At 48.2% G+C, this 20,736-nt stretch overlaps 1 protein-coding gene across 1 annotated transcript in view; it reads right to left on the minus strand.

The window, feature by feature from the left end:
* Positions 1-922: 922 nt before the first annotated feature.
* Positions 923-20,736, minus strand: part of LOC138350036 (ovarian abundant message protein-like) — a 38,473-nt gene continuing 18,659 nt past the window's right edge. Inside the window, exons 2-4 of the mRNA XM_069300315.1 lie at positions 8,068-8,171; positions 6,112-6,348; positions 923-980 (exon numbers count right to left, since the gene is read on the minus strand). Of these exons, the coding sequence (XP_069156416.1) occupies positions 923-980; positions 6,112-6,348; positions 8,068-8,171 (399 nt within the window). The remainder of the gene's footprint in view (positions 981-6,111; positions 6,349-8,067; positions 8,172-20,736) is intronic.

Genomic DNA, 20,736 nt, shown 5'->3' on the forward strand with positions numbered 1-20,736 from the left:
TGCTTACTGCTTACGATTCCCAGCTCAGGAGTACCCGGTGAAATATGAATGATCCGTGTGGTGTGGTACGTGTTGATTCCCCAGTGCCTGCGTGCACAGGTGGGTGTCCTTGTCTGTGCGTGTGTGGTGTGGTGTTTGTTTCTGTGTTTGAGATTTGTTTTGTGTGTGCTTATTTCTTTGTCCTTGTACTGGATTTATTCTTTGTACGTGTTTTATGCTATTTCTGTTTATTTGTGTAGTTTTTGGATTCACTGGCTTTTTGTGCATTTATTGTAACTTTTGTGTATTTTTTCTTGTACATTTTTGTTATTGTACTTATGTTATTGTACTTATGTCATTGTACTTATGTACATTGTACTCTGTTGTGTACTGCGTGCATTCTTTGTCCCATGCTGTTTGTGGGTTTCTTTGCTTGTGTCCTGTGTGCTTTTCTGTGACCTCTTGTATGTATTTTCTGTCTGTTTTATGGTGTTTGCTTTGTTTCATGTATACGCACGATTGTTTGTATTTTTATGTTGTTTTGCACTTGTTCCCTGTTTTTGTATTTTGGTTTTTTAAATATCAATGAAAAAAAAGTCGTGGATGTCCCGAGCCTCGGGGGGGCTCAGGACATCCTATAAGCAGACAATACTTACAACAGGTTGTTGATACCCAACATCGGTTCATGTTGTGTATCGAAGATGATTTACCAAGACGGCACTGTGAAGAGTAGAGGCAGGAAATATTATTTTAGAAGACCAATCAATAGGATGATTAAAGTCCCTAACATGAGAGAAGAGACAGAAGAGACTTGACATAACACAGAAGAGACTTGACATAATTATTAGTGGAAGAGCTGGGGTTTGGTCCAGGAGAAGGAGCAATCCCAATTCAAGACTCCTCTTAATGATGTCATTAACTTCATTGTGTCTTGCATGGAGCCTCAACAGTGCAGACCTTGCAGGTCATACTGGTTAGCTTCCACCTTTTTGCAATTACACCTGTAATCAGTGTGAATTGGGGCACCATGTAACGGGGGTGGGGGAATAGCTCTCTTTTGTCCATTATCCCGCCCCCAGTTAACTCTTCTAGAATCCCCCCAGAGTTGCTACTGCAACCTCTCTAGTTCACCACCTTGTAACCTAGGTATAACCAAGGTGCTACATCCACAAGGCATTGTAGCTGATCGGCTACCCGCAACTCTAGAGAACTCTAGAACATTTCACTGCTACGAGCGTATAAGAGAAACGAAAGGAAAGAGATGAATAATGAAGTAATTAGTGAGGATTTGGGGTGAGGGAGGTAAAGAGGAGGGAGGAGTAGGTGGGAGGAGTAAGGAGGGTTGTCAGGTGAAAGGAAAAGGGGGAGAGAAGCGGAGGGAGTAGAAGTAGAGGTAGAAGGATAGATAAGTAGAAGAAGAAAGGCTGCCACCACCTATTCTAGTCAGTACATACAAGACAAGAAATGGAACTTGTCTGTATCAAAAGATGTTGTTAGCCTGTGTCAACTGGAACCATGTTCCATGCAAGATTCTTTAATTCCATAGTCTCTTTAGAGTACTCTATAATCTAGTTTGCATATTGTATCCAAAAATCCCAGATCTAGGAACAATTAAAATCAGATTACAAGTAAAGTGAATCAAGTATATATTTCTCAATAATTCATCAAGTATATTTATCAGGATAGATATTATAATTTAAGCAATCAAACTGAAGGTTCACTATTAATATACAAAGTGTCATTACCCAAGAATTCGAGACCACTACTGCCGTCTGCCCCTGATCTACACACAACACTTGTAAACACGACTAAGTCACCTTAATGTTCACTCACCGAGGGCTAAGCCTAAGTTGAATAGAGAGGGGGTGGGGGGAGGAAATATTCTCTAGTTGACAGAGTCACCTCCCCCCCCCTCGTCCGGCCGACAGCCTATCTCGGCTGTTGTCTTCTGCCCTGCTTTGCTGTGCTGTTTCTGTCCTCCTATTGCTTATTCCCACTCGAGTGTACAGTACCCTGGTATGCTCTATAGTGCTCTCCTCCTTGCAATGACTCCTTAAATTTTAATTAATAGAATTAACACTGAAAGATACTGACATGGTGGAACATAGAATAGTACCAGAGTAATGTTAGGGAAGAGAGAATAAGGTCGTCACTACTTTTAACTTGTCACTAAACCAATCTCCACAATAAATACTGATGCCCCCTCGAGACATAAAACACTAGCCTAACCTAAATGAACCGTTCCTAATCTTAAGTACTTAATTAGCCGTTACTCCCACCCTTAAACTACAGTCACCTACGTGACTCAGAGTGTTTCCTCGCTTCTCCGCGAGTCCACAACTCAAAACTTTTGCCACCCCTGTAACCAGACTATCATCGAGCGTCCCCAACGTGAAGTCTTCTTCTTCTTCTTCTTGAGAATAGGTGCAGTTTGCATGAAGGGTTTACCTTCCCAATGACTGCAACAGGACAATTGTAGGGAGATACGTTGATGTTGAGGAGGAGAAGGAAGTCAAAAGTGTTAGATGTGTTGGGCCGTAGAGAGAGTAGTGGCGACGAAAACAAAGGTGAAGGTTAGAGGGAGACTCGCCACACCATAGGGCGGGGTGTCGAGTCCACGGCGGCAGCTGATCCATGCACGGCGTAGCGTTGTGCGCAAGACGTCAACTAATATTTCTCCGGAAACTTGTATATCAGAAAGCACAAGCAGTACGCATCCCAAATTACCGACGTGTCAGGGGACACCCGGCCACCAGGCAGTGCCTTCGGCTGAGACATCTTATCCGTCATCCTATAAACAAATTCCTTCACCCGCGACACCTAGACAGTGGACAAGCACCACTCGATCGGAAGCACCCAGGCATCCCGATAAGGGCCCAACACAGGACCCTCACAGGGCACGACCCCAGCAGTCGGAACTAGGCTTCCCCCAGACTGGGGCAACGGAGGAGGGGGGAACTGCAGAGAAAGCAGGCGCAGCATCAACCCCACCAAAGGGCACAAGAGCCGAGGCCCCCCGGCGCACATCTTTCCGCAACACCACAACGAGGTTCTGATCATCAGGGGTAACCCCCCACTGCGGGGATCCAACAGCAGGAGACGCAGGAGGGGGGGCCCAGATAGCAACTTCGGAGCCCCTCACAGCACCAACATCCACGGCGGGGGACGCCAGAGCACCAACTCCCAAGGCACACCACGAAGGGGAGTCACACTCCAAGCCCGCCATGAACGCTTCGAGACAGGTCGCACCACACCACTCCCAGCAGGCCCCTCCGGAGGCACAGCCACCATCTTCACAGATGGTGTCCACAGAGGCCACACCGCCCGCACTGTCCACATCAACCAGGAAAACAGCCTCAGAATACCGACATGCACGCTTCTGCAAAGGGATGGAAAGAGCAGAACTACAGTCGCCAACACACACAGGCACGGCAGGCACCTCCCCCTGCTGAAACTCCCCACCCCCACCCCTCCAAAACAGCAAAACCTGTGTCCCCGGGATCCGGTACCACATCCACAGGCGGGAGTGGTACATGAACCTCCACCGGGACATCCCACACTACACACAGCACAGGCGACGGACCGACATCCACACACACTGGTTCAACAACCCAAGGGGCCATTGCAGTTACCAGACGTGTCGCACAGGCCGTAGAACTCGCCTCAACAAGCGGAGCAGCAGACAGGCAATCAGGCACCTCAGACACAGCACCCACACCGTTCTCAGACCCGTCCGAACGCAACAGGGGCGGAAAATCCTCCGCACGAAAAACATGCACCCTACCAGTCGCTCCCACGTCCCACGCTGCAGCCAGATGACCTGCGTGACCACACTGATAACAGGTGCGCGGTTAACCCCGATACAGGCAGCGGAGTGTGTAACCCAACACGGACATCGACGACAGTACACTGCACTTCAGCGACATCGTCAGGGTGCGGGAGCCGTCAAGCATACCAACACAGTGCTCGGGAAGGACCTTGTTCCAATGAATACTTAACACTGTCCCAAATCATTCAAAACAGGTTAAAAAATCGTCCTGAAATTCGAAGGGGGGCACCATGCACCGCCACAGACGTCAAGGTGACACTAAGATTCACTACCTTAACAGAACCAGCAGTATCAGGGAGAGGGTAAACACGCCCCTCACACCGCTCGAGAAACGCCTGAAAGGCAGCCTGGAGGTGGAACTTGACCACAGCACGGTTGCCCTGAAGCAGCTGGACGCGCACAAGGTCCGACAGCTGCACATGGAGCACGTCCACCAGGGCGACACCAGCCAACGGATGGTCCACCGGCACCGTAAATGCCAGATCAGCCGACAATGTTCTCTTCACTGGAGGGCGAGAAGTCCCCATGGCTAAGTCAAACGTCACCCTGTCAGTGGCAAACCACCACCAGCAGGGCAAACCAGCAATCACCCAACATGCACTAGCCAGGAGCGGAGAGACCTCAGGAACGTTCGACCTGGCTGGTGGTCACCATGCAACTCCCAACATGAAGTCTACTGACATACTAAGCCTCCCCCTAGCATGCTGTACAATACCAGTACACCTCGGGTTATTGCACTCAAATGGAGTAAACAGTCGATCGCAATAACCTGAGCAGAACCACCACTTAAAAACTACTTAAGAACTACACCTGCCACTCTCCAACTGACCTGGAAACCACCGGAGGCTGGGTGTCCCCCTGGGACATGAGGGGTCACCTGTCATACTCAGCTGACCTGCTAAGTTCCCAAATCGCCAAATATTATCACTAACATAAATCCCAACACACGCAAGTTCTGGTGAACATTCCCTGAACATTACAAAACTCCAAAATTACTAGAACACATCGCCAGAGAATCACTATCTCCTAACCTGAAAAACTCACTAAATCACGAATATTAAACCTCTGTCAAGATCTCCCTGATAGTGCATGAGGGGCAAAAAGACACGTGACACTAAACAATGTTTACCTGCTACATAAAACATTGTTCAACAACGCTGCAATCATTGTAACGGGGGGGGGGGGGGGGGTAGCTCTCTTTGTTCATTATCCCGCCCCCAGTTGGGGGCGGGATAATGGTTGGTATTGCAAACTGCTACCCCAGCAGGACCTCTTTCTTGATCAACTGATCCGTCAGTGAAGATGTGAGTTGTTGTAGGTCTTGAGATGGTTTCCATTTGATGTTCTATGACTGCTTTGAGTCAATGCAAGTCACATGCTAATTTTTTAACTGGTAATTCATCAATGATTATCTTTAGACTCGATTCTTCCCATGGAGGAGGCTGCCGAAAGTATTGATATGGTCTATCTTATCCTTTGTTTTTAATGGTTCATTTCAGAATGGACCATTAAAAATAAAATCTTTAGAATCTTGACCAGATTATCCGTCCATGCACTTGTTCTATATTGAAGGTTTCTCTGAAACGATCTGTGTATGCTATCTTTGATTGACAGTCTGGCGGTGGTTACAACAAATTTTGCTGTTATGGTGGCAATCCTTTGTTTGATCCTGTTTTCTAAGGCTGGTAATTTGGTTTCCATTCTTAGATTCTCTCGATGCGTCCATATAGGTGCTCCCAGCATTGTTCTGAGAGCAACATTTTGAGACACTTCCAGTTTCTCCCATTGGTTATCACTGAGGGATGTAAGAGCAGGGGCAGCATAGTCAATGAGTGACCTAACCGCTTGAACGTAGTACATTTTGAGTACTGGTAGAGATGCACCATCTCTAAGACTGGGCAGAGAGCGCAAAGCTGAGTTTCTGGCTTTACAACGTTGCCGAAGATATTAAATTTCTTGAGTGAATTTCAACTGGCTGTCTATTATGACTCCTAGGTATTGAAAGAGGTAACCCACTCAATTTCATGTCCTTGTATTGCCAGTCTGATGTCTTGAGTTTTCATTTTAATGACCATTGTTTTGGTTTTATTGCTGTTTATTTTCATTGCTATGCGTTCTACCTGATAATATCTAGGCATTTTTGTGCATGATTCCTGGCGCCTTTGCCATTGATGATGACCACAAAGTCGTCTGCATAGTTAAGCAGTTTGGCTTTTGGTAACTTGAGCTTCATGAATTGTTCCATGAGACAGTTAAAGAGGAAGGGGCTTAGTATTCCTCCCTGCGGAGTTCCCTTTTCCAACCTCTTTGAGGTCGACGTTTTTCCTTGGTATTTGACTTTAGCTTCTCGGTTAAGCAGGCTTCCTTTGGCAAAGGCAGGAGTGTGTCCTTTGATTTCCTTATCAAAAAGGCAACACAGTGTAGCTGGAGCACTGGCTAACTCGAAGGCTTTTTCTAGGTCTAAAATAATATGGATTTCAGATTTGTCAATGATTTGATCCAGGAGGGAGGTAAGACATGCTGTGGTTCCAACACGTTTTCTGTAAGAAAACATATTTTGGTGCAGTGGATTGGCTTTCCATTCAATTCTATTAAGAGCCATTCTTTCTGCAGTTTTGGTCAGACAGCTTGTTAATGAGATTTGATCCAGGTCTTGGATTTCCTGGGTCTTTAGGTTTTGGAATGGGAACTATAATTGCTCTGTTCCAAGAGAGTGGTCGAGTTCTTGTCACCCCACACTCTGTTGATGAGATTCAAGAAGGCTTCTTCGCCCTTTTCTCCTAGCTTGGTCAGCATGTTTTAAGTGATTTTGTCCTCACTTGGAACTGTATTTTTAGTTTTCTTTGTAGCTCTTCTGAGTTCTTTCAAACTGAAAGGTTGGTCTAGTTCGTCAGGTAAGGCTAAAGCATCGTCTATTTTTTTCCATCTTGCTGTTTGAAGTCTTTGTTGGTGAGTCAGAGTTGCTTAAGGAAGTTGAGTGGAACTGACTCTAGAAGCAAATGGATTTGCTAATCTTTCTGTTCTTGCTCTTGATGAACAAGATGCGGCGGAGCAGGGATATTGTCAAGAGCATGAGAGTTAATAAAGTACTGAGAAAGTACCGACCGGTCTGAAGGCTCTAATGACTGGAGCGTCAACAATACAGTGTGTGAGAGATCATGACGCAGTGCTTGCTCACAGAGTGTGCACCTGGAATGTTCTAGGTTAGGATATACATAAATTTTTATTAACATACCTAATTACATCCGCATTGATGCTCCCAGTTTATGAACTCCTGCTCCAGTGCCTTAACAAAATACTAACCGATACGGAATAAATACAACTCCAGTGACAAGTTTGTATAAACATGAACAAGAACCAGCTAGTTTCCTGTAAGTGTGCGACTAAGGTGCTGATCTAATATAGCAATGTAAAGCTGGCGGAATAGTTCTCAGAAATTTCAAAATAACTATCTGGCAAGCAAGAGTAACTGAGTAAGAGCAATTACTCCCAGCCGTGTTCCGCTACCCGTAGACATGATCCGCGAGGGAACTAAACCTTACATCATTAGAAGAAAAGCAAGGAAGACATGATTACGGCATGTTAAATACTCAAAGTCATTAATAGGGTAGGAAAATACATGTTCTACCGCCTTTATTGTAGAGCCGAAGGTGGGAACTAACGGAAACTAGGGCCTGAGTCAGTCATAGATACAGAACCTGTCTCGGTACGGAACAAGTAGGACGGATATAGGAGGAAACTGATGGAAACAAACGCCATACAAATATTCAAATGTAAACTTAGCAGAGCCCAAAGATCTTGGGAACCTGTAAACCTTGTTACCCAAAAGCTGAAGCTCGACCCAAGCAAGCACCACTAGAGAACGCAATTAGGTGAGTGAATACAAACAAACACACCAAGAAATTTACTCACACACAAAAAAATATCCGCTTACAAACCTACTCACAAACAAGGCCGTGTTGACAACTCAGCCCACACTCACATAAACACATATATACCACTTACACTTACAAGTGTGTAAGTGTAAGTGTAGAATACTTACACTTGAGAGAGAGAGAGAGAGAGAGAGAGAGAGAGAGAGAGAGAGAGAGAGAGAGAAGAGAGAAGAGAGAAGAGAGAAGAGAGAAGAGAGAAGCGAGAAGCGAGAGAGAGAGAGAGAGAGAGACAGAGAGACTGTGTAAACTAAAGACCTGGTTGGTACTTCGGGAAGTGTTAAGCTTAGTGAAGGAGTACCTTTCAGATAGAGAACAAAGAATCACCGTAAGAGATACACAACAATGGAGGGAAGAGTACAGTACTTCAGGACATATTCCTGAAGTATAGATTCGGTACTAAAGTCCATCTTATCTTTAATATACGCAAACTATTTAATATAGGAAATAAGCTCATTTATATCAATGTTTGCTGACAATAGTAAATAATGAGAAGAATCAAGACTTCGGAGTAACAGCGGTATATTGGTAGATGAACTAGACAGTCCACAAAATAAGTCAAAATAAGTCATAGCTAGACAGTCTAGCTATGGTCCACAAAATGGTTACGGGACTTTAACCCTGACAAATGCAAGGTTATGAGGACAGAAAGAGAAGTGAGAAGGTCCCCAAATATAATACAAAATTCAGCGAACACATCTTCCTACTTCTGATATAGAGAAGGACTTAAGTTTGGAGATATGTCCAGTGCTGACACCGGAGGCACACGTCGGCAGACAGTACTCGCCTCACTGGCAAACGTCCCCACACACTTGGATAAAGCACTCTGTCGAGTGCTATATAATTATACGTGACAGCTATTCATTAGTATGCTGCCCCGGAATGGACCCCCTAACTAAAGAATTACAAAACAGAACTCAGCTCATCCCTTAAGTCATCCAGCTTTCGTAGAACACAGAAAGATGGACGACAGATAATGTAATGCCAATATACAAGAATGGTGACAGGCAAGAGGCACTGAACTACAAGCCAGTTTCCCTAACTTGTATACTATGCAAGGTGATGGAGAAGATCGTGAGGAAAAGCTAGTGGAACATCTGGAGGGAAATAGCTTTGTAACCCACCACCACCAGCATGGGTTCAGAGATGGTAAATCGTGCCTCACAGGCTTAATATAATTCTATGACCATGCGACAAAAATTAGGCAAGGTCGAGAAGGGTGGGCAGATTGCATTTTCTTGGACTGTCAGGAAGCCTTTGACACAGTGATCCATAAAAGGCTGTTACAAAATTGGAGGAACAGGCAGAGGAGTATAAGGGAAGGTGCTCCAGTGGATAAGGGAGTATCTGAGCAACAGGAAACAGCGAGTAACGGTGAAGGAGGAGACATCAGAGTGGCGAGATGTCACCAGCGGAGTCCCACAGGGCTCGGTACTTGGACCCATCCTGTTTCTAATATATGTAAAGATCTTCCGGAGGGTATAGACTCATTCCTCTCAAAGTTTGCTGATGATGCAAAAATTATGAGAAGAATCAAAACAGATGAAGATAGACAGAGACTACAGAACGACCTGGACAAACTGGAGGAATGGTCTAGAAAATGGCTGCTATAGTTCAACTCAGGAAAGTGTTAAGTAATGAAATTAGGCGAAGGGAGCAGGAGGCTGAACATGAGGTACCATCTGAGAGGTGAAATCCTGCAAGAGTCAAATAGAGAGAAAGATCTGGGGGTTCATATCACACCGAACCTGTCCCCAGAAGCCCACATCAAAAGGATATCATCAGCGGCATGTGCTAGATTGGTCAACATAAGAACTACCTTTAGCTACTTGTGTAAGGAATCGTTCAGGACCCTGTATACCACTTATGTCAGAACAATCCTGGTGTATGCAGCTCCAGCCTGGAGACCATACCAAGTCAAACACAAGACAAAGTTAGAGAAGATTCAGAGGTTACTCTGAATAAGTAACTGAATTACTCTGAATGTTACTACTCACCACACTAGTCCCAGAAATGAGTTTTGTATTATTATTATTATTATTATTTTCTACCACAGACGTGGCCACACATTTACAATGCTAACCAGCATATATACAGGGTTAGAGATGTGTTAAACATATAGTTCAGGGGTTTATTGAATTCTCAACCACAGAAGGTGATTCGGTGCTTTTGAGGTATGAGCTACGAGAGCTAAACCTCACAGCCCTGGAAGACAGAAGAGTAAGGGAAGACATGATCACCACCTACAAAATTCTCAGTGGAATTGACAGGTAGACAAAGACAAACTATTTAGCACGAGTGGAACACGAATAAGGGGACACAGGTGGCAACTGAGTACCCAAATTAGCCCAGAGATATTAGAATTGTTGTTTTCTATGTCAGAGTAGTTAACAGATGGAATGCATTAGGCAGTGATGTGGTGGAGGCTGACTCCATACACAGTTTCAAGTGTAGATATGATAGAGCCCAGTAGGCTCAGGAATCTGTATACCAGTTGATTGACAGTTGAGAGGCGGGACCAAAGAGCCTGAGCTCAACCCCCGCATACACAGCCAGGTGAGTACAAGTAGGTGTGTACAGCATCCCCTCGTCCTGCTCCACCTTCCCCTCACTGCCATAGCACCGAGGGGCAGAACTCTGCGTACGAAGCCAAGTTCCAAACCTCTTAACAAATTACAATAACAAAGCCTTAAATTGCACTATGGTAAAATAAACAAAAACTATTTTCTAACATAAAAAAATAACCAAACTAAAATTCCCCAGGAGCCTCGCCACATAACCAATAAAGTTAAGGAATTAGGAAGAGAGAGTAAAGAGGCAGGAGCGTAATAAACGCGTACGGTAAACACCGGTGTTGGCAGTGAAGGGGATTACATTAAGTCATCTATGAATCATGTGTGTAAGCTTTAGGACAATACCAGACCAAATCTGGCGTCCCTCTTCACCAGGGCGCTGGGGAGTGCAGGGGTGACATTCCACCGTGACACTTGTGTCCCCGGAGTGCACCTCTCTCTCTCTTGCCACCCTGTCAGCTCTAATTCTTGGGCTCCGCCTCTTGCCAGTTATATATCCGTGACAAGAATTCTTGTTACTCTCGAGTTCTGTCAAATCAATATTTCTTGCTGGAGTTATTCTCGACTACCTCCTCTCCTGGCTCAGTATCATGCTCCATAACACCTCTCCTGGCTCAGTATCATGCTCCATAACACCTCTCCTGGCTCAGTATCATGCTCCATAACACCTCTCCTGGCTCAGTATCATGCTCCATAACACCTCTCCTGGCTCAGTATCATGCTCCATAACACCTCTCCTGGCTCAGTATCATGCTCCATAACACCTCTCCTGGCTCAGTATCATGCTCCATAACACCTCTCCTGGCTCAGTATCATGCTCCATAACACCTCTCCTGGCTCAGTATCATGCTCCATAACACCTCTCCTGGCTCAGTATCATGCTCCATAACACCTCTCCTGGCTCAGTATCATGCTCCATAACACCTCTCCTGGCTCAGTATCATGCTCAGTAGTATATCCTGTTTTATGTGCTGTAATAGTAGTAGTAGTAGTAGTGGGCATCCTGCAGTCTCAAGAGACTATGGAGTTGCGCTCTGGTTGTCTAGGCTGGGATGTCCTCTCCAGGACGCAAAGCCTTAGGTAAGTCGATATGGAGGAGAAGCTGTTACCCATGCAGCAGGTCCCCCCTCTCCCCGTTGCTGAAATTGTCCAATGGAAAGGGAAACGCCAATACATTAAGTGTACTTTTGATTGATTTGTGGAGTGGAGTGGAGTGGAGTGGAGTGGAGTATCACCTCACAGCTCAAGTGTTGTGTTTGTGCCTGCCCAACGGTAAGTATGTGTACTCACCTAGTACCATGTGTACTAGTTGTTCTTGCGGGAGTTGAGCTTCGTCTCTGGTCCCGCCTCTCAACTGTTAATCAACTGGTGTACAGGTTCCTGAGCCTATTGGGCTCTATCATATCTACATTTGAAACTGTGTATGGAGTCAGCCTCCACCACATCACTTCCTAATGTATTCCATTTGTTAACTACGTGTGAGTATGTACTCACCTATTTGTGCCTGTAGGATCGAGCCTTGGCTCATTGATCCCGCCTTTCTAGCCGCCGGTTGTTTAAAGCAATGACTCCTGTCCATCTCTATCATACCTACTTTAAAGCTATGAATAGTATTTGCTTCCACAACCTGCTCCTTTAGTTCATTCCATTTCCCACTGCTCTCACGCTAAAAGAAAACTTCCTAACATCTCAATGACTCAGAGACAAAGTATCTTTGTCTGGTCAATATCTCAATGACTCATCTGAGTTTCCAGCTTCACCCATGTCTCCTTGTTCTGTTGGTATTCCCTGTGAACATTTAGTTCACCCGGAATGTGTGTGTTTACTATGTGTGTCTGCACACACACACGCGCGCGCATTTCCTGGAAGCAGCTCGTACCAGCTGTCTAATTCCCAGGTACCTAGTTACTGCTAGGTACCTGGGAGTGCAGGTGAAAGAATCTCTGCCCATTTGTTTCTGCCTCGGCCGGTATTCTAATTCTAACCCGGGCACTTCGGACTACGACCCCAGAGCGCTGTCCATTCAGCTGCGAGGTTGTGTGTGTGTGTGTGCTCCCACCTAGTTGTGCTTGCGGGGGTTGAGCTTCAGCTCTTTGGTTCTGCCTCTCAACCGTCAAACCATTTGAAACTGTGTATGAGTCAGCCTCCACCACATCACTGCCTAATGCATTCCATTTCTTAACAACTCTGACACTGAAACAATTATTTATAATATCCCTGTGGCTCATTTGGGTAATAAGTGTCCACCTGTGTCCCCTAGTTCGTGTTCCATCCATGCTAAATAGTTTACCTTTGTCCACCCTTTCAATTCCTCTGAAAATTATGTAGGTGGTGATCATATTTCCCCTAACTCTTCTATCTTCCAGGGATATGAGGTTTAGCTCCCGTAGTCTTTCCTCGTAGCTCATACCTCTCAGTTCTGGGACTAGTCTGGTGGCATACCTCTGAATCTTCTCTAACTTTGTTTTGTGTTTAACTAGGTATGGACTCCAGGCTGGAGCTGCATACTCCAGGACTGGTCTGACATAAGTGGTATGCAAGGTTTTGAATAATTCCTTTCACAAGTTTCTAAAGGCAGTTCTTATGTTGGCCAATCTAGCATATGCCGCTGATGATATCTTTTTGATGTGGGCTTCTGGGGACAGGTTCGGTGTGATATCAACCCCCAGATCTTTCTCTCTATTTGACTCTTGCAGGATTTCATTCCCAGATGGTACCTTGTGTTCAGCCTTCAGCTCCTTCGCTTAATTTCATAACTTTACACTTTCCTGAGTTGACTTTAGTAGCCATTTTCTAGACCATTCCTCCAGTTTGTCCAGGTCATCCTGTAATCTCTGTCCATCTTCATCTGTGTTGATTCTTCTCATAATTTTTGCATCAATAGCATTATTGAGAGTAATGAGTCTATACCTTCTGGAAGATCGTTTAAATATATTAGAAACAGGATGTGTCCAAGTACCGAGCCCTGTGGGACTCCGCTGGTGACATCTCGCCACTCTCATGTCTTCCCCCTCATATCAGTGAGTGTGTGTGTGTGTGTGTTTGTTTTGATGCACCGCCTACTATCCTTGTTGTACCTGTAGCGCTATAATTTAACTATTTTGAAGTTCAAATTCTTTGTCGACTCTGGCCTTAAAGTTGTGGATGGAGGTGGCTTCGACAAGTTCTTCTTTCAGTTTATAACACCTCTTGACCACCCGTATTGGGTGCGAATATTTCGTTACATTTCTTCGACTCAGTTGCGTCATCAGCTTCCATTCATGTCCTCTTGTCTCTTGTTCACTTGGGCTATTCCACTTACTGTCTCATGTTGTGATCACATACACTCCCATAAAGTTCCTTTAACTTATCCCCATAGCTTGATCCTCTTAGCTCTGGCACTGATCTTTTACAAACTTCTGTACTTTTTCAGTCTTGATTTTATGCTTCAGAAAGACAGTATTCCAGGCAGTGTTGCACATCCAAGTATTGGTCTAACATAGACTGTGTGTATTGCCTTAACAGAGTCCTTGTATAGGCTTTGAAATGACGATCTCATGTTTGACGTTTTCTCATTGGTCTGAAGTTACCGTGTTTACGTGCGGATAATCTCATTGCTGGAATTATATCCACTTTCAATTTTTTTTTCTATGCGATTCCTGTAGTTGCCTTCCCCTTTGTTGTAGGAAACGCCTAGTCTTCTCTCTCCCTTTCCCATCTTTATTACCTTACACTTGTTGGGACGGATTTCTAGCAATCCCTTGTTCGCCCACTGTAGGTATTTGTCAAAGTCTTCCTGCAGTCCTCTTCGGTTTTCACATTGCTCATCAGCTTTGCATCATTGACAAACATTCACGTGTCCCAGCCCACTCCCTGGAGCAGGTCGGGCACGTGTCCGAGCTCACTCCCTGGAGCAGGTCGGGCACGTGTCCGAGCTCACTCCCTGGAGCAGGTCGGGCACGTGTCCGAGCTCACTCCCTGGAGCAGGTCGTGCACGTGTCCCAGCTCAATCCCTGGAGCAGGTCGGGCACGTGTCCGAGCTCACTCCCTGGAGCAGGTCGTGCACGTGTCCCAGCTCAATCCCTGGAGCAGGTCGTGCACGTGTCCGAGCTCACTCCCTGGAGCAGGTCGTGCACGTGTCCGAGCTCACTCCCTGGAGCAGGTCGTGCACGTGTCCGAGCTCACTCCCTGGAGCAGGTCGTGCACGTGTCCCAGCTCACTCCCTGGAGCAGGTCGTGCACGTGTCCCAGCTCACTCCCTGGAGCAGGTCGTGCACATACGTTAAGAAGAGCAGTGGTCCGAGGCACCTTGTCACGCTCCTCCAGCTCCACGCCTCGATGACTTCCTTTTCTTTCCCTTAATTCAGTATTTTCCTAATTTTGTCTCTCCGTCTTCTACATCAGGATTTCACGGGGGAAATAGGATTTTTTCTGACAATCTACGAATATAGTCTTTTTAGCCTTATTGTTCCTATCACATTTGTGTAACTGTAGCACAGAACACGAACAAGTTCGTCAAGCTCGACGTTTTCCTTCTTGGTCTTCAACAAGATTCTTTTATTATGAAATCTCCAAGTCTCTAGAGTTCCTTGAATGACTCTTGCACGATTATCATGATTTTTTCTCCTCTTACTACTTACTCATACTCTTACTACTTATTTTTCTCCTTATGTGGCTATACAACAACTTTGACATTCACCGCAATGTCGTTTTCTTAACATTCGTCGCAGTGTCGTTTTCTTAACATTCGTCGCAGTGTCGTTTTCTTAACATTCGTCGCAATGTCGTTTTCTTAACATTCGTCGCAGTGTCGTTTTCTTAACATTCGTCGCAGTGTCATTTTCTTAACATTCGTCGCAGTGTCGTTTTCTTAACATTCGTCGCAATGTCGTTTCTTAACATTCGTTGCAATGTCGTTTTCTTAACATTCGTCGCAATGTCGTTTTCTTAACATTCGTCGCAATGTCGTTTTCAAATTGCTTCTCAGCTTTCCACCTTGTCTATGAGGTATTATTTCTGGCCCTCTTCGGTGCCTCTCTTATGTCCTTCGTTCCTATTTTCTGCACCTTTTTAATCCGTTTGTGATCCTCTCTTTAGCTTCATGGTATTGCATTTTCTCGTCTTTTGAAGTGGAATGAAGAGCTCCGTGACATTTTCACATCTTTGGGCTACGAATTTAATCAATTCATTTGTTGTCTTCCCTTGTCCTCTCACACTTGTCCTCTCACAATCCAACACACATTCACCCTCGTGTAGCTCCCTCGTCTGTAATCTCTCATCTTCCGCAACATGTATCTTGATCTAACCAACTCTTTTTTAGCTGCATTATGTACTCAAGCATGATAATATAGTGGTGGCTAGATAATAGGGGCAGCTATGTACTTTTTCCTCTCCACATTTAGTATTGCTGAAGAGTTCTCTCCAGCTTACTCCTGTTGGTGTCGTTGTAAGTTGCTTCAAAAAGTGCCTTTTGAATGCATCTCCCAGCTTTGCTCTCCATGTCTCGTCACCCTTATGGGTATCCTTATTTCTCCAGTCTACTTCCTTGGGATTGAAATCCTCATGTATTAGAACCTTAGCTCTCGCTCCACTTGTATCAGGACAAGTCCCGCTCCACTTGTATCAGGACAAGTCCCGCTCCACTTGTATCAGGACAAGTCCCGCTCCACTTGTATCAGGACAAGTCCCGCTCCACTTGTATCAGGACAAGTCCCGCTCCACTTGTATCAGGACAAGTCCCGCTCCACTTGTATCAGGACAAGTCCCGCTCCACTTGTATCAGGACAAGTCCCGCTCCACTTGCATCAGGACAAGTCCCGCTCCACTTGTATCAGGACAAGTCCCGCTCCACTTGCATCAGGACAAGTCCCGCTCCACTTGCATCAGGACAAGTCCCGCTCCACTTGCATCAGGACAAGTCCCGCTCCACTTGCATCAGGACAAGTCCCGCTCCACTTGCATCAGGACAAGTCCCGCTCCACTTGCCGCACACTTCCATAGACCTTGTGTTGCTTGGTAAGGGTTGGTATATTTAGGGTCCAGGTGGTACAGTCGGGTTCATTCTCGACACACAATCGAGAATCCCGGGCGGGTCAGAAATGGTTGGGCACATTTTCTTTTACCTAATGCGACTGTTCACCTAGCAGTAAGTAGGTACTTAGAAGTTAGTCAGGTTGTTGTGGGTTACATCCTGGGCGGGGTCAGTAAGTCGACCTGGGGGGGGGGGCTCTTGATAAAAGGCAAACGTGTATCAATACATTCTGGCTTCCTGCCCCCCGACACAATGAATGATTAAAATGATACATTATCTATACCACAACTCACGTCCCTCTCGCTACACCCACTTTCTCTATTAATTAAGATCCCCTTGAGGACTACAGTTTATAACACACCTTTCATGTTTCATGGCTCGTTGCTTCTGGTGCCCCGTTAGTTACTGGTCGGCGATGGTGACCTGGTGACTCTTCTCTCGCTCGTGCTGGCTACTTGGTCTTGGTGCTTCACCATGCTTGCGGCTCATCTGTGCCCTTGTTGGTCTCGTTTGCACTAGTGAGATGCACAGCATCAGGAGGAGGTTACAACAGCCGGCACGACTTCCGGCAGCAGCAGCAGCAGCAGTTGGAGGCACCAACCGGCCACAGAGTACCCACACCGCGGGAAATGCCCGCCACCAGCCTGGTAACGAGGCATCTACATGCCGGGGCACGCTAAGTATAAAACCCGAACCTAAAAGCATTTCCCGATCATCTCGACCGCAAGGGTAGGCGACGGTCGGGGGGGGGGGGGCTCTCCTGGTGACACTTGGTCAGGGGGGGCTCCCCTGGTGACACGTGGTCAGGGGGGGCTCCCCTGGCGTCACGTGGTCAGGGGGGGCTCCCCTGGCGTCACGTGGTCAGGGGGGGCTCCCCTGGTGACACGTGGTCAGGGGGGGCTCCCCTGGTGACACGTGGTCAAGGAGGCTCCCCTCGCGTCACGTGGTCAGGGGGGGCTCCCCTGGTGACACGTGGTCAGGGGGGGCTCCCCTGGTGACACGTGGTCAAGGAGGCTCCCCTGGTGACACGTGGTCAAGGAGGCTCCCCTGGTGACACGTGGTCAAGGAGGCTCCCCTGGTGACACTTGGTCAGGGGGGGCTCCCCTGGTGACACTTGGTCAGGGGGGGCTCCCCTGGTGACACGTGGTCAGACGGGGCTCCCCTGGTGACACGTGGTCAGGGGGGGGGCTCCCCTGGTGACACGTGGTCAGGGAGGGCTCCCCTGGTGACACGTGGTCAGACGGGGCTCCCCTGGTGACACGTGGTCAGGGGGGGGCTCCCCTGGTGACACGTGGTCAGGGGGGGCTCCCCTGGTGACACGTGGTCAGGGGGGGCTCCCCTGGTGACACTTGGTCAGGGGGGGGGGCTCCCCTGGTGACACGTGGTCAGGGGGGGCTCCCCTGGCGTCACGTGGTCAGGGGGGGCTCCCCTGGCGTCACGTGGTCAGGCGGGCTCCCCTGGTGACACGTGGTCAGGGGGGGGGCTCCTCTGGTGACACGTGGTCAGGGGGGGGGGGCTCCCCTGGTGACACGTGGTCAGGGGGGGCTCCCCTGGTGACACGTGGTCAGGGGGGGCTCCCCTGGTGACACGTGGTCAGGGGGGGGCTCCCTGATGACACGTGGTCAGGGGGGGCTCCCCTGGTGACACGTGGTCAGGGGGGGCTCCCCTGATGACACGTGGTCAGGGGGGGCTCCCCTGATGACACGTGGTCAGGGGGGGGGCTCCCCTGGTGACACGTGGTCAGGGGGGGCTCCCCTGATGACACGTGGTCAGGGGGGCTCCCTGATGACACGTGGTCAGGGGGGGCTCCCCTGATGACACTTGGTCAGGGGGGGCTCCCCAGGTGACACGTGGTCAGAGGGGGGCTCCCCTGGCGTCACGTGGTCAGGGGGGCTCCCCTGGCGTCACGTGGTCAGGGGGGGCTCCCCTGAGGACACGTGGTCAGGGGGGGCTCCCCTGGCGTCACGTGGTCAGTGGGGGCTCCCCTGGCGTCACGTGGTCAGTGGGGGCTCCCCTGGCGTCACGTGGTCAGGGAGGCTCCCCTGGTGACACATAGTCAGGGGGGGGCTCCCCTGGCGTCCCGTGGTGAGGGAGGCTCCCCTGGTGACACGTGGTCAGGGGGGGGGCTCCCCTGGCGTCCCGTGGTGAGGGAGGCTCCCCTGGTGACACGTGGTCAGGGGGGGGCTCCCCTGGTGACACGTGGTCAGGGGGGGGCTCCCCTGGTGACACGTGGTCAGGGGGGCTCCCCTGGTGACACGTGGTCAGGGGGGCTCCCCTGGTGACACGTGGTCAGGGCGGGGCTCCCCTGGTGACACGTGGTCAGGGGGGGCTCCCCTGATGACACGTGGTCAGGGGGGGGCTCCCCTGGCGTCACGTGGTCAGGGAGGCTCCCCTGGTGACACGTGGTCAGGGAGGCTCCCCTGGTGACACGTGGTCAGGGGGGGGCTCCCCTGGTGACACGTGGTCAGGGGGGGCTCCCCTGGCTACACGTGGTCACGGGCGCACCGCGGCTATACCTACCTCCATACCATCAATCGCATAAGGTAAACATATCAAGAGAAGCATTGCATATGTATAGACAGACATGCCGGCATGCATATGCATGATATTTAGGATGATACATTGACTATCAGCACCAGAAGACATGGGTGGAACAGCAAAACAGCTGAAACAGGAGGCTGTGTAGCACAGCTGAGACAGGAGGCTGTGTAGCACAGCTGAGACAGGAGGCTGTGTAGCACAGCTGAGACAGGAGGCTGTGTAGCACAGTTGAGACAGGAGGCTCTGTAGCACAGCTGAGACAGGAGGCTGTGTAGCACAGCTGAGACAGAAGGCTGTGTAGCACAGTTGAGACAGGAGGCTGTGTAGCACAGCTGAGACAGAAGGCTGTGTAGCACAGTTGAGACAGGAGGCTGTGTAGCACAGTTGAGACAGGAGGCTGTGTAGCACAGTTGAGACAGGAGGCTGTGTAGCACAGTTGAGACAGGAGGCTGTGTAGCACAGTTGAGACAGGAGGCTGTGTAGCACAGTTGAGACAGGAGGCTGTGTAGCACAGCTGAGACAGGAGGCTGTGTAGCACAGCTGAGACAGGAGGCTGTGTAGCACAGCTGAGACAGGAGGCTGTGTAGCACAGTTGAGACAGGAGGCTGTGTAGCACAGCTGAGACAGGAGGCTGTGTAGCACAGTTGAGACAGGAGGCTGTGTAGCACAGCTGAGACAGGAGGCTGTGTAGCACAGCTGAGACAGGAGGCTGTGTAGCACAGCTGAGACAGAAGGCAACTCCTCCTATGAGAGAAAGCGCAAAAATGATAACATAGAACACAACACGTCAGTATCAGACCACAGCGAACATTACGCCATTAACAATTACATGTTTCTTGCACACCTTATAATTACACTGTCAGCTAATTACACAGCACTAGTCCTGCCAACAGCTACGTATTTCCAATTAATCATTATACATTTATGGTAAGTCTTATTGTAAGTCCCTATTGCTTAACTATAATGATTTGGAGGTATTGTAGGTTGTTAGAATAGTTGCTCGTTATTTTAGCCTTCTGATGTTACATGTTTTGTAACACATCTCTCTTTGATGAACCCACGGCTACTTTACTGTGACAATAGCCCCGACGGCTACTTTACTGTGACAATAGCCCCGACGGCTACTTTACTGTGACAATAGCCCCGACGGCTACTTTACTGTGACAATAGCCCCGACGGCTACTTTACTGTGACAATAGCCCCGACGGCTACTTTACTGTGACAATAGCCCCGACGGCTACTTTACTGTGACAATAGCCCCGACGGCTACTTTACTGTGACAATAGCCCCGACGGCTACTTTACTGTGACAATAGCCCCGACGGCTACTTTACTGTGACAATAGCCCCGACGGCTACTTTACTGTGACAATAGCCCCGACGGCTACTTTACTGTGACAATAGCCCCGACGGCTACTTTACTGTGACAATAGCCCCGACGGCTACTTTACTGTGACAATAGCTCCGACGGCTACTTTACTGTGACAATAGCCCCGACGGCTACTTTACTACACTGTGACAATAGCTCCGACGGCTACTTTACTACACTGTGACAATAGCCCCGACGGCTACTTTATTACACTGTGACAATAGCCCCGACGGCTACTTTACTACACTGTGACAATAGCTCCGACGGCTACTTTACTACACTGTGACAATAGCCCCGACGGCTACTTTATTACACTGTGACAATAGCTCCGACGGCTACTTTACTACACTGTGACAATAGCTCCGACGGCTACTTTATTACACTGTGACAATAGCTCCGACGGCTACTTTACTACACTGTGACAATAGCTCCGACGGCTACTTTACTACACTGTGACAATAGCCCCGACGGCTACTTTACTACATTGTGACAATAGCTCCGATGGC

The sequence above is a fragment of the Procambarus clarkii genome, chromosome 43 (assembly GCF_040958095.1).
Source record: "Procambarus clarkii isolate CNS0578487 chromosome 43, FALCON_Pclarkii_2.0, whole genome shotgun sequence".
Classification (NCBI taxonomy): Eukaryota; Metazoa; Arthropoda; class Malacostraca; order Decapoda; family Cambaridae; genus Procambarus; species Procambarus clarkii.